The sequence below is a fragment of the Myxine glutinosa genome, chromosome 14 (assembly GCF_964187855.1).
Source record: "Myxine glutinosa chromosome 14, kmMyxGlut1.1, whole genome shotgun sequence".
NCBI lineage: Eukaryota > Metazoa > Chordata > Myxini > Myxiniformes > Myxinidae > Myxine > Myxine glutinosa.
In genome coordinates this window covers 71,991,837-72,006,508 of record NC_136274.1, presented here as the reverse complement: position 1 = coordinate 72,006,508, position 14,672 = coordinate 71,991,837, and the positions used below count along the sequence as shown (strand labels likewise).

The 14,672-nt window shown below is 41.9% G+C and overlaps 1 protein-coding gene across 3 annotated transcripts in view; it reads left to right on the top strand.

The window, feature by feature from the left end:
• LOC137439905 (unconventional myosin-XVIIIa-like) overlaps positions 1 to 12,637 on the top strand; it is a 346,703-nt gene extending 334,066 nt beyond the window's left edge. For all 3 annotated transcript variants that reach the window (XM_068136130.2, XM_068136128.2, XM_068136131.2), the window contains 5 exons: positions 2,455 to 2,594; positions 5,277 to 5,321; positions 6,600 to 6,743; positions 9,687 to 11,050; positions 12,306 to 12,637. In XM_068136130.2, coding sequence (XP_067992231.2) covers positions 2,455 to 2,594; positions 5,277 to 5,321; positions 6,600 to 6,743; positions 9,687 to 11,049 — 1,692 coding nt within the window. In that variant the 3' untranslated portion in view covers position 11,050; positions 12,306 to 12,637. The remainder of the gene's footprint in view (positions 1 to 2,454; positions 2,595 to 5,276; positions 5,322 to 6,599; positions 6,744 to 9,686; positions 11,051 to 12,305) is intronic.
• The last annotated feature ends 2,035 nt before the right edge of the window (positions 12,638 to 14,672 follow it).

The window sequence follows — 14,672 nt, the reverse complement described above, 5'->3', positions numbered from 1 at the left end:
TCAACTCCGAGACGCCTGAATCCTCCATCATGCTTGGGTTTATGCTTGACTTGCCTGTCACTTCGCATGTTTTGCATTAGGAATTGACATGCAACATCGACGGTTTTTTGCACTTCAGCATCTCGCCTACCAGTAACTCTTCTAACGTGAGGTCCAAATAAGAGTTGGTTGAGGAAGAATTGCAACATAGGTGGATTTTTAAAATCCTTCAAATCACCATTGAATTTCCAACGTCGATGATTCATGATCTCTCCCCTGAGTGCATTAGCCAAACTAACCAAAGCATCAACTGAAGCATTCTGTGTTGCAGCAAGTTCAACTGCCTCGCTGACAGATTTTGATAAAATCACTTTGTCACTTTCGTTTTTACGAACAGATTTTACAAACTCGACATTGGGAAGATATTCTTGAATCAAGTCTTTTAGGTACTTTTTATGGTTGCCACAATAATGATCTATGTGATACTCTTCTAGAATCGATACATACTCATCATTGATTTCATTCATACTTAGTACAACGTCACCAACAGAGAGTGAGGTTTTGACAGATAAGAGCAACAGTTCATCACAAATCTCCTGAGTAATCTTATCCTTATTCACCCTGTCCGAGAATGTCCGTTGAGCATACCGTAAGCATTTTCTGTGATAATACCTTTTCTGGGCAGCGGCATCGCCTTCCTGTTCCAGACCAGAGACGCATGCCCTGATGGTGTCGTCCTTAGTCGTGCTCTTGATATCAAGCAGAGTTCGACCCATCGGATCACTCAGAACCTGATGGAGCGGTTCTGAGTCAGATGGTGCACAGAACTTGCAGGGAGAAAATATACATTTCACCTCTTTCGGCACACATTGAAAGCGCCAAGGACGAGTCCCTTCTTGGTATTTCCCAGGACGACCAGGCCCTCTTTTTGATGAACTATTAGAGCGAGAGAGAGATTCTGAATGAGCCCGCTTCCTGTTTCTAGCTCTTTCTAAATGGTCTTTGTTCACAATAGGCTTGCGACAATCGCTATGATATCGAACATTCTCTAGCTGAGATTCATCTAAACTAGACAAACGATCTGCAAGTGGCTTGAGTTCATTCTCCCCCAACGATAACCTCTCTCTGCAACATGCTAACAAGTCAGTAATCTTGTCGACACCCGGTTTCTTGACCAGTTTTTTCTGCGACGATTCGCCTGCCAGGCAGACAATACAGCTATTGGAGAGGTCTTGAGACATTGTGTGTGATACTGCACTGTGCCACACTCAGTAGGTCTGTAATTGTGTTAGGCAACTGCTCCAAGACCTGAAACATAAGAAAAATGTGTGATGCCATAAATTCAACTTGATGGTATTCTTTACTGTCGTGTATACAATTACAACATGTAGTAACATTACAAACTAGATTTGACCCTGACGCTCATTCTTGACCTTAACGTCGTGTTTGACTATACATAATCTGAAACATCTTGGAAACTGATTTTTTTATTTATGCTGATAATGTATAATAAACAGGTACATAATTATGCTGAACACTTTAGCATCAATTTGCTGCGTTATTGAAAGCACCACAACACCATTTTATATTAGCTCTATGGTTATGCCCCACTCTCCCCTACATAATCTTGACCCTGACCAAATGACCTTTACCTCAGATCGATCTGGTACCATCATAATTCGACTCGGCACCCTAAAAAAAACCCAACTAGACACAAAGATCATCAAAATCAGCCAATTTGTTCCTGAGATATGCCCTTGGGCCTGTTTGGCGGCGGCCATTTTGAAAAGGGCCCGAAAAAGGGCGTTCCGGGGCCCGAAAAATTCGGACCCTAAAATTTACTGTTACTATGGTCCAAAATGATACCAAACCAGCAAAAAAAATCAATTTTAGCACAAAATTCCTACGGCACCCTGTTTTCGTACATTGTCATACTGCACTAGGAGGACAATCCGCTAGACCAGAGGGGCTCGCAATACCTGTTAAGTATCATGCATCAAAACCCAGACCCTGAGTCAGCAGGAAGTTGTTCCGTGAAAACAAATGGGCTATAAACACAATGGCAGGGGACGGTGGAATCAATGGTGGTTGTATAACGTAGAGTTTGGCATAGCTCCTTTCGTTTGAGGATAGGCCGGGTTTTATGGCCCGGCATGTAGTGCGGAGTGAGCAGCGATGCAACGTTTTTTCCATGTCGGCACTTTGCGCAGATTGTCTGAAGGAAGGAAGGTCAGGCCCATGAGTAGAAGATGCCTCCGTAATGATTTATAGACCATCTTAAATGACCTCAGAATACTTTTCCACTTAGATAAATGCATTTCAGGAAGTCGTCTTACAATGGCATTTTCCATTTTTGTCACAGATTTTTTTCCTTGTTCCTTCTGCAGATATTTAAGCCTGGTTCGAGTCGTGTAATAAATTGAGGATGAAGTTGTATTTCCAATCGAAATCGTTGCATCTTGCTACTTTTGCCAGGAACTTGACATGGCAAGCTTGGAGGCAGCCAATCAGAGCCTGCAAAGCGATCTTCGTGCAGCCTTCCAGCGAATTGGAGACCTCCAAGCAGCCATTGAAGATGAGATGGCGAGTGATGAGAATGATGAAGCTGTCGAGAGGTGTGTTGTGAGGAAGACAGCAGGTGGTGGATAGAAAAGTATCGAAGAGTGACGAATGAAAACAGAGATAAGCAACCATATTGTAAACAGCAAACGCTTCTTGAGTAGCGATTGGATCAGAGATGTGACGTACTGGTGTGTTGTCTGGTACAAAAACTTAATTGGTTCTATTGGCATTTTGTCTGAAAGGATAACTCAGAGGTAGTATACTCACCTTTAATCTACCTTGTCTGTGTTCAATTCCCATCACAACTATGACGTCATAATTTCATTATACAGCACATGGCTGTGTTGCATCATTGCTTGGGGTGCAGCTTTCCTGCTGAGACAATGGCGCATGTAGGTGAGAGTATAATTTGGAATTTGTCCATTTTCACGATGGACAATCTGTAATGTCCACCAGCTAATGCTGGCAGACGGAGCCTCCAAACACCATGATGACAGTTTATGGCTGGGTCGAGCTTCAAACTCAGGCCAGACTCCTCCGAGGGGAGTGTGCGTACCTTGGGGCTATCCTGCTAGGTCATCCCAACTATCGTGGGGACAAAACTGTCTCATCTGCTATAATCTGCTTGTGTTACTGTAAAGTTCACCATATTATCTTTTTATAGAGTCGGCTATTGTATCCACGCACCCTGGCCAAATTATAGCTTCCTGGCCTAATCTACAGGGGCACTGCATCTACTCACAGCTCGGTAATGATGTCAGTAGCATATCATCTATCTATAATTCCAGTAATCTCTGTTTGTACGTTTGTCTGTGACCGCTGTTTCTCGACAACCACGGGTCCGATATACTTTTAACTTGCCAGGTATATTGCTGGGGACCCGAGGATGTGCCTTTTCAAGGTTTCATATTAATCGGACAATTACTTACCGAGCTATGTCCAAAAAACGATTCAACCAATCAGAGAGCAGCGAACTATCGCGTGTGCCGAACGTGGCGGACACACTCTGCCTCGGATGGCACATTTGAGAGCGTATTCATTTATTTCACGTTTGCAAACTATGTTGGCGTTAAACTACGTTTTAAAACTAATAAAAACGAATTTGCGATTCATTCGCTTTCCTGCGCGTTTGTGCACGCGATGGCGATTTCTTTACCAAACTCCGGAAGCCGTTCGCTTTGGACCAAACCATTTCATGTAAATAGAGGGGGGGATTGTCACCACTCGCAAGCCGTTCGCTTTGGACCAAACCATTTCATGTAAATAGAGGGGGGGGGATATAATTTTAGATATAGATATAGTACGGGCAATGCCCTAGTGTTTGTAAATTGATCATGGCCGAGTATACCTTCACCTGATACCTCCTACACAGATTGTACTTGTACTTAGACCGTGGGATTTATGATAATATATTTTGTTCCTAGATTGAAAAAAATAATAACAAGGACTGGCAGGATCATGGCTTAGAGGTACGTCCACGCACCTGTAAGTTGTCTAGCCCTGGTTCAATTCCGCACCCAGCTATAAACTGTCATGCCGGTGTTTCCCAGCCAGGATGGTTCATCATTGTGTGTGCCGTGCCTCGGATGGACGTCTGATAGCATTTCTTGGTGGACGTTAAATATCCCATGGTGTCCTTCGCAAAGACTAGGCGAGCTACCCAAATTCCAAATTCCTGCCCTCACTAGTCGAACGTCAGGCCTGGCCAGCCGGTTCGTGAAGACTCGGGCCAAGCAAGTTTCGCATTTGGTGTGTGGGAATGGAGTGGTAGAGAGCGGAGTGACTAAAATATTCATTATTGCCACCAAAGATGGATGACAGGTTGTTTTCATCCCTGTCTGTCTGTTTGTGAACAGGTTATCTCAAAAAGTTGTGGATGGATTTCGATGAAACTTGTTGGACAGGTTGTGTGTGTGACGAGGACAAACAGATAGAAGATCTGAATATGGATTCGGATATGAGAATTATTTAATTTTTTCAGTGATTCTTCACCATTGGGAGATCGGGCCAAAAACGATACATAGCAGGATATCTCAAAACGTTATCGACGGATTTGGACGAAACTTGTCGGAGAGGTTGGGTGTATGACGAGGACAAACAGATTCGATTTTGGTGAAGATCTGAATATGGATTCCGATATGAGAATTATTTAATTTTTTAAGCGATTCTTCACCATTGGGAGATCGGGCCAAAAACGATACATAGCAGGATATCTCAAAAAGTTATGGATGGATTTGGACGAAACTTGTCGGAGAGGTTGTGTGTGTGCCGAGGAAGAATCAATTCAATTTTGATGAAGATCCGGATCCGGCTAGTAGAATTTTTAAAGTGATTCTTCACCATTGAGTGACATGGCCAACCAGGCGGAGGTATGCTCTCCACTGAGTGCCGTTCTAGTTAGATTTTGGTTCAGGTCCGAATCCAGATCCGGCCTATCGGTGGTATACAAAACAACGTAATATCTAGTTTTGTGAATATGTTTGGGTTTGTTAATGAATCTCTGATTTAATCTTCCCAATTTAATTGCTCTTGTGTAGTTCTCTTACCTTGTGCAAATTGTTTTGCATAGTTTTGGAAAGACTTGGAGCTATTATTACTTTTTGAAAATATATCGGAAGATGTCATTTGTATTCTTCTCCTTTCCTGTTGTGTAGTAATTGCTCGGGAAGGAGGATGTTTTTCCCTAATGGTGCATTCCACCTCTAATTGCTCTCTCCTTTTTTCCATATCTACAGGGTGCAGGAACTCGTGGTTAAGTTTCAGAAGAAGAAGAATAAAACGTGAGATTGCATGCCATGAGTTGCTCTGATGTGTTGTGGACTTGGCGGTGGGTGAGCTGGGGGGAGTATGCACAAGCGATATTTATGACCTATGTGTCAAATGCTGAGATATGGTGCCTGTACGCATTGTCTTCATGACGGTCCATCCCGCTGGAAATCCCTGTGTGTCATGGCCTCCAAACGTGCTGCAGCTCAAGGATTTCCATTTGCGCCAAACAAATAGTTCACCCAGCCCTTCCAATCAAGCTCGACATACGTATCCACCATCAAGTTACCACCGCTTAGTTTCAACAAAGATGTTTTGAATAACTTTGCTATAACAGGTCTGTTGGTTCCCTCCTTCCCAGATATATTGTTTGGCCTCATGGCTTCTTGCGCTCACGTTGCTCCATGTATTTTACTCACTTTATTTTACCATGCTGCTATCTATATTGATGCTTCAAACGTAAGCTAAACTCGGCAGTATTACGAAGCCCCTTCTCCAACAGGTTGGCGCAAAGAGCGTACTTGATTGGACCTTAGACCATCCAATCGGTGCTTCCAGGCAAGAATTGCATCCAAAAGTGTGCCGCCCCTGCCGAATTCGATGTCATCACTATCCCAGTCTGCTGGCTTTGAAAGCTCTCCGCCATCTTGGGAGCGAACCCAAGATGGCACCGCTCGAACATGATTGAGATGGGACCTGCTAAAGGCAGCTCTACTCCTGCGCTAGCATCGATTAATGCTGAATGTTCAAGATCAAATCTTGTCTTTTGAAAAAGAGTTAACTCGTCAAAAAGAGTCCCTCCCACAGATCTCCCGATGTCCCTGCTCTCAAATGTTGTGCTTGTGTGCTTCCCCCTCTCTCCTCATCTTGTCTCCCGCTCCCCTTATTATATGTTTTATGTGTCCCTTTTTTTTTTCTTTTTGTGATTAATGTTAGCTCTTTTACGAGCCTCGATGTTATATACAAAAAAAAGAAAGAAGTTAAGACCAGCACCGAGGAAAAATTCAAAATTACTGCCCTTACTTGCTTTGAAAAGTCCATCCCCCAAGTTGGGACTTGAACACGAGCACCCTGATCACCCACCATGGATCAACGGTTCATGGCAGAGCCTGAAACATGCATGGCCTGGATAAGTAATAACATTACAGCAACATCATAATCACATTTCATTCCCATTCGCCCCGTTTATCTGGTTTACCTTACTAGTTTACCACCAGTATCTTATATAAGCGGCATGTGAAGAGACGGACTTTGACAAGATCCTTTGGGGTAACAGAGAGAATATTTTTCAGGGATCATTCTGAGTCTGACTCAGAGGTTGAAGACCGAGTGGACAATGTGAAGTCCTGGTTATCAAAAAGTAGAGGTTCATCTGGAGACAGCCCCTTGGGGAAGAAGACACCATCTGATGACAGCTCCAGCATGTACTCTGCCAAGTAAGACCTTTTTCGCTCTCTACCAAGACTTGGGTTTCAATATTGTGTCCTAACATTTTACTGATGCTGAAATAACAATGAGGCTGGAGAGGAGTTTGAGATATGTGAAATTTTCACATTGTACTCTTCATCTAGTTCTACACTTGTGAATGTTATATTGCAGCGTTCACCTCATCCATGTCAAACCAACATTGCGACAGATTGTTAATAGGAATCATTGGCATCAATGACTTGGGAAATAGAACTTGTGCATTTTTACCGTAGCGGTTGTTGTACACGTTCCATTCCTATTCCATCTCCAGGCGCTGCATGACATCATTGCCGGGCACCGAAGGGGACCCGGCGATGACGCGTGCTGAAAGGGAGTACTCAGTTTTCACTGCGGTTTCTTGTTTTCTTGCTTATTACTTGCGAAAATCGAAGATTTACAAGTATATCGATTGGTCTTGTCTGTTTGTTTGTTTGTTTGTCCGGGTGATATCTCAGCCATCCTTTGAGCTAGGAAGCTGACGATTCGGCACAATAGTGAGCACGTGCTTTGGCAAAAACGGTATATTTTTTGTTTTTTGATTAATCAATTAATTGATTAGTTACTTAATTATTACCGATTAAGTACTTATTTATTTCCTTTCTCATCTGAGCAATATCTTGGGCACCTTTTGAGATATGAATCTGATATTTGGACATGACAATGACCAAGTAATTTGGCTGTAAACTGTGAAGGGTATTTTTGATTTATTAATTGATTAACTATTTAATTATTTGATTAATGACAATTTTTTTTAAGCTGCAGATTTGGATGAAACTGTGGTGGTTTAGGTATTCTATTACCCAGTTGATTAATAATTTAATTATTTTACCATTATTATTTATTTATTTTCGTTATTAATCACTTATTTATTTTCTTTCTCATCTGGGCAATATCTCAGGCACATTTTGAGCTAGGAAGCTGATATTCGGACACGACAGTGACCAAGTGATTTGCCTATAAAGGATATTTTTGTTTTATTGATTAATCAATTAACCAATTAATTATTTGTTGATTCGTCAATTAGTCAATTATTTATTTTTTCGATTAATGACGTTTAATTAATTGTTTTTAAATACAGCTTTTGGATGAAATACTGGTGGTTAAGGTATGATGTTAGCCAATTGATGAATAATTTAATTATTTTACCATTATTATTTATTTATTTTCGTTATTAATCACTTATTTATTTTCTTTCTCATCTGGGCAATATCTCTGGCACATTTTGAGCTAGGAAGCTGATATTTGGACATGACAGTGACCAAGTGATTTGCCTATAAAGGATATTTTTGTTTTATTGATTAATCAATTAACCAATTAATTATTTGTTGATTCGTCAATTAGTCAATTAATTATTAATTTTTTGGATTAATGACGTTTAATTATTTTTTTTAAAATACAGCTTTTGGATGAAATACTGGTGGTTAAGGTATGATGTTAGCCAATTGATGAATAATTTAATTATTTTACCATTATTATTTATTTATTTTCATTATTAATCACTTATTTATTTTCTTTCTCATCTGGGCAATATCTCAGGCACCTTTTGAACGAGGAAGCTGATATTTGGACACAACAGTAACCAAGTGATTTGGCTATAAAGAATATTTTTGATTTATTGATTAATCAATTTTTCGATGAATTATTTATTGATTAATCAATTAATCGATTAATTATTTTAAATTTCCGATTAATTACCTATTTAATTAAATTTCGGATGAAACACAGGTGGTTTAGGTATTCCCTTAGCCATTTGATCAATAAATTAATTATTTTATGAATTTACTATATATTTATTTTAATTAGACAATTAATCAATCAATTATTGTGCGCCTCTCCCTCCCTTAACCGTTTCCATGTGCTGCACGGCAGTATCGCTGGGCACCAAAGGTGCTCCGGCAATTTCGCGCACTGGAGGATAAGTTATTTATTTATTCGGCATGTGGGCGGTGTAGTTTGAATGTAGCTATACTTGTATTTATTTATTTTATGCCTCGGAGGCATTATGTTTTTGGGTTGTCCATCCATCCGTTATTGGTTTATTGCGACCTCGATAACTTGTAAACCACTGAAGGGATTTCAAACAAACTGGCATGAAGTATGGATTGTAATACAAAGATGAACTGATTAGATTTTGGGTTAAAAGGGTCAAATGTTTAAGGTCGTGTAATCTTTAATTGGAAAGCTTTGTTAGCACAATAACTTGTGAACCACTAAAGAGATTTAAACTAAACCTGGCACAAGTTTAGATTGTAAATCAAAAAATAACCGCCTTTAGAGGCCATTTTTCCCCACAGAGCGGGGGGTTGGCCTTTTTTGGGCACCGACCGTGGCCCCCTTTTTGAGGACAATGTTTTACGGCCGGATGCCCTTCCTGCCACCAACCCTGTTAGTAGCTCCTTGCAACACACAGGGAATTACCAGTGAACTGGTACTCAAATTTGGCCGACCTCGGAAGGATGACGGGCTGAATCAACCCACCTGGCGTTAATTCAGCGATCAACCGGGATTGGAACCCAGGATCCTAGAATCCCAAGCCAGCACCCTAACTGCTAAGCCAACACTAGGCTTTTGGATTGTAATGCAAAGATAAACTGATTCTATTTTGGTTTCAACAGGTCAAAGCACAAAGGTCACGTGCCCTTTGAAAATCATTTTGGAGACCATAACTTAAGTTAAAGCATGTGATGTTGTCTCTCTCCTACTTATCTTTCTTTTCACACTTGTGCTCTTTCCTGTGACCTCTAAATGAGATGAAAGGTAACAATGGGTTCACATCTAACATGGATGGAGGCATATCTATCGACGCCTTCCCATCAAATTCAATTTTCTCGTTATTATTTTTTCCTCTTTCATGTTTGTGCCTTGTGATGCGCTGTTACTGCTTTTGTTACCCGTCCACTTCTTTTACTCAGATATACAGCTAACAATAACGATCTGGCCGAATCTCGTCCTGCATCTGTACTGAGCTCTCTTAGCTACCGCAAGCGCGGAGGTACTCAAGCGGGTGACGACAGCCGTTCACTTCTCTCTTCACTTAGCAAAGAGCGTGATGCCGCCATTGATTCTGAACTTCCACCTTGGAGACAGAAACGAGCATCAAGTCTCGATTATCTCGATGAAGAGAAGCCTTGGAACAGGTCACAGTCCGCTTGCGTTAGTCCAGTTAGCAACATATCAACGTCTTTTAGAAACATGAACAAGGGAAGTGCAGCGGTGGAAAAACGTTGGAGAGCTCCTGTTGTGGACAGCGATGAGGAAAAATCAACATTCTCCTCTACGTACACCTCGTCATTGAGACGTCAACCATTAGATCTTGATACCTCGCACTCCATGGGCAGCCGGACGCTTTCGTCACATTTGGACAATGAAATGTCAAGTAGATATCTAAACCCTGACCTCAGAAGCACAACACCAAGCCGTCTTTCTCCGACGACATCACTATCCCAGTCTGCTCGCTTCGACAGCTCTACGCCATCTTGGGAGCGAAACAAAGATGGCACCGCTCGAACACAATTGCGCAGTTTTTCGGTACCACCACAGCCAAACAAAATGGACGACAAACAGAATGGTATTGAGGATTATGAAAAGGATGTGGATGAAATCAAACCCGTGACTCATCGGAGTTGGCTAGACCCCGACCTGGAAGCCGCGATTAGTGAAGTTCTCAAATACAAGCCGGTAAAACCCAAGCGGCGTCCATTTTCACTTGTACCTGAGGGTGCCAGTGATGCCGAAGACAACAACGATGGCCGACGAAGTGTGTCCAGTTTGCGCAGCCTGCAACCGCATACTGCGGACGAGACCCGTTCTGCCCAAATTCGTCGTTCATATTCGGACATGGACATGACTGCCTCACAAACAGCAAGACTGAAAGATGGGAAGGTCAAAGTGTCTGAATGCTCAGACTCTTCAACCTCGTCATCTTCGAGCGACGATTTGGATGAGAAGAGCAGGCATGGATCATCGCGTAGTGGCAAGAAAAAGAAGAACACATCAAAAAGCCAGTCCACGCTCAAGAAAGATTCCAAAAAGAAAAAGAAGAAAAAGAAAGAGGATTATTCCTCTGATTCTTCTTCTTCCTCTTCGAGTTCGACCTATAAGAGTATGGATAGCGTGAAACTGGGACCCAGAAAAAAGGAGACTGGAGATCATGACGTCGAGGAGGACGGTGCCGGAAAAGACGATGACAGGAGGAAAAGGAAGAAAAACAAGAAGAGGCAGAAGCAAGTTGACAGCGTAATGATGAAGTATCTCTACCGGCCTGAGAGTGATTGAGGTAGGTCTCCGAACCATGCTTACGACCCGTGGTGCACATCCTGCTGGGTTTCATTTTTCTTGTATAAATGTCTACCTGTACAAAGTACCACACATAAATGACATGGAGTATATTTAAATTATCATTTACTAGGGCATGCCCGTACTATATCTATATCTAAAATTATATCCCCCCCCTCTATTTACATGAAATGGTTTGGTCCAAAGCGAACGGCTTGCGAGTGGTGACAATCCCCCCCCTCTATTTACATGCAATGGTTTGGTCCAAAGCGAACGGCTTCCGGAGTTTGGTAAAGAAATCGCCATCGCGTGCACAAACGCGCAGGAAAGCGAATGAATCGCAAATTCGTTTTTATTAGTTGTAAAACATAGTTTAACGCCAACATAGTTTGCAAACGTGAAATAAATGAATACGCTCTCAAATGTGCCATCCGAGGCAGAGTGTGCCCGCCACGTTCGGCACACGCGATCGTTCGCTGCTCTCTGATTGGTTGAATCGTTTTTTGGACATAGCTCGGTAAGTAATTGTCCGATTAATATGAAACCTTGAAAAGGCACATCCTCGGGTCCCCAGCAATATACCTGGCAAGTTAAAAGTATATCGGACCCGTGGTTGTCGAGAAACAGCGGTCACAGACAAACGTACAGACAGACAGAGATTACTGGAATTATAGATAGATATCGACAAGCCAATGTGCAGGCTAATAAGGAATTTCCATTCCACAATTATTTCGACTTAATTTATGATATCGAGTCGTTGAAACTCAACAAGCAGTAGTCAGGTAATCAGCGGGCACTCAAGGTGTAATTTATGCCATATTGGACTTCCAAGGAGTCCATTTCGTTCAAACTCGATGCCTTCCTTGTTATATTAACCTTGAAAGCTTTCACTGTTCATTAATGAGGATGATTGAGGGGAGATTGGGGATGTAAGGAACCCCTCTGCCATGACATTTAAACATTGAACCTTTACTAACTGGAACTGATCCCAGTCATGAATTAAACTTTCACTCTCGGCTTCCAAGGATTCTGTTACCAACGTAATATAATTTAACAAAATCATTCACCATTAGTTGTCGGCTTCCCAAATCGGAACACGGTCGGTTTTTCTTGCATGATTCTTTAAAATTAGATAATAGGAGACCTTCCTTTAGCATGTTTCATCATACGTTTCGTTTTGCAACATACATGTCCCAGCTGGAAGAAGCTGGACATCCAATGCTTCACAGGCATGCTGACTTCTCTTGGTGTTCCAGGCGCAGATGCCTCACCGTGACCTGCTGAAATTGGACGAGCCAGGGCTGCCAACGGCAGATTCCATCTTGGCCTTGCGGATAAACCATCATGGTACAGATTTCCATCATGGCATCGAGGAACTTATGGAAGCTATCGTGCAGGTTATATCCCATGCCATCATAAATTTTCTTCCATTTTGAAGAAACGGCTGTTGTCCTTCTAAATTGAGCAATCCTGCTGTGTGCAGACCTTCATGACCATCACCTGCTCCACTCACCTTGTTGTGCCTTTGTTGATTGTTGTTGTTCTTAATGGCATTAAAGTTTGCAATAAAAGGATTGCAAAGCGACAATGTGTTATATTTTTTTAGACACAAACATTTCAATGTACATGTCTACAACGTGGGCAAAAACAGTGATAAACTCTCTCTTTATAGCGGGTCGGGCCACAAAATTTGTTGGCCTTACGTATCACGTGATCATTACAATTTGGTAGGTGAAATGTGTTGTATTATTTTCTATATTTGTTGAGATGTTTTTAGACATATGCGGACCAGAAGACACACATACGGTGCTGATATTCATCCTTTCTTTTTTGCTCAACCATCTGAAATGAGTCGTAGCCAACGGTTCTCCACTGTTTTTCATAAATCTCTGGCAAGTTCTTCCCAGTTTTTTGGGAGCTGATGCTCTCGCACAGTACAACTACCAACAAGAAAAAGAGCAATCAGAGATTGCAAACCCTCACCAGGATGTATTTTCAGTGGTTTTTTAAGGCTTTTGTGTTAAAACAAATATGGCGGCCAAACCACGTGACTGATGACGTCATCATTATTTCTTTTCTAAACTAATTTATTCCCAGATTATGCTCAAGAAATTTCATCTTGATCGGATGAAGTTTTGAACGTATCGAATTATGACGTCATAATGGAGGCACCTATGACATCATCATTAACATATTTTATTCCCCATGGAGAGTTCTTTACAATGAGCCATGTCTTATTTTTTTTCTATTCAGCACTTTCGGAGATATGGAGCTGCAAAGTTTTTCGTTTTTTCCAAGATGGCGGCCGAACCACGTGACCCATGGCGTCATCATTATTTATTTTTTTCTCCACCAAATTGTGCCGAAATGACGCTCAAGAAATTTCATCTCGATTGGATGAAGTTTTCTACTTGTCGAATTATGACGTCATAATAGAGGCACCTATGACATCATCATTAACATATTTTATTCCCCGTGGAGAGTTCTTTACAATGAGCCATGTCTCAATTTTTTCTATTCAGTGCTTTCGGAGATATAGAGGTGCAAATTTTTTCGGTTTTTCCAAGATGGCGGCCGAACCACGTGACCTATGACGTCATAATTATCATTACAAAATTCTGCAGGTGGAGTTGCACCTATGGTGAAAATTTCCTGTCAATCGGACCAACGGTTGCAGAGAAAATCATATTTATTCTGTGCGGACAAACAGACAAACAAGCAAACAAACAAACGGACTCAAATGCAATGCCCTCACCTCTGGCGAGGGTAACAAGGTCCTGACACAGTATATTGCCCTCCTACCTGCCTTCTCGCCCCAAAAACATTTGTCCTTGTCATCCCTTTGCCTCCATAAGTATTTATCCACACATCTTCAAATCTGGTTCCCATTGTTGCTTCCACATGCCGATGACTGAGTAAAATATAACAAATAAACTTCATCTCACCTCTAGCTCTCTTGTTCTGTATATTGAACCTGTCTGTACCTCTCCTCCTACCTCCACCTGAAATACCCTACTTGTATCTACTCTTTTTTGTTTGTCTGTTGTTTCTCTATAATGTGTTGAATATTTCCATACCTTACCTCTGCTACCGAAGGTGGACGGAGGTTATGTTTGCACCACTGTACGTCTGTCTGTTTGTTTGTTATTGTTGTTGTGTAGCCTCGGACGAGCCCGCTGCACGAAGACAGCCGATCGATCTCACTGGAGAGATCCAGAGATCCCCACATCCCACCTTCACAAAGTCAGGGCCACGACAGAGTTAGAGAGAGAGCGAAGGAGAGAAAGAGAGAGAGAGACGAGAGGGAAAGGGCCGGTCCAATGGGGGCCGATTGCCACTATGAGAAGGAAGGGAGGAATGGGGGAAGATTTGGCCCCCGGCTTGTGTCGGAGGGTATAACCACCACGAAGAGGCATCCCCGATTGTTGTGTTTGTTTGTTTGACTGTCTCTCTCTGTGAGCAGGATATCTCAAAATGGTGTGGATGGATTCGGCCGAAATTTGGTGGAGAGGTTGGGTGTTTGACAAAGCCAAAATGATTAAAATTTTGGTGAGAATACAGATCTGGATACTAGAATTTTTTTTAATGATTCTTCACCATTGAGTGATAGGGCTAAAAACGAT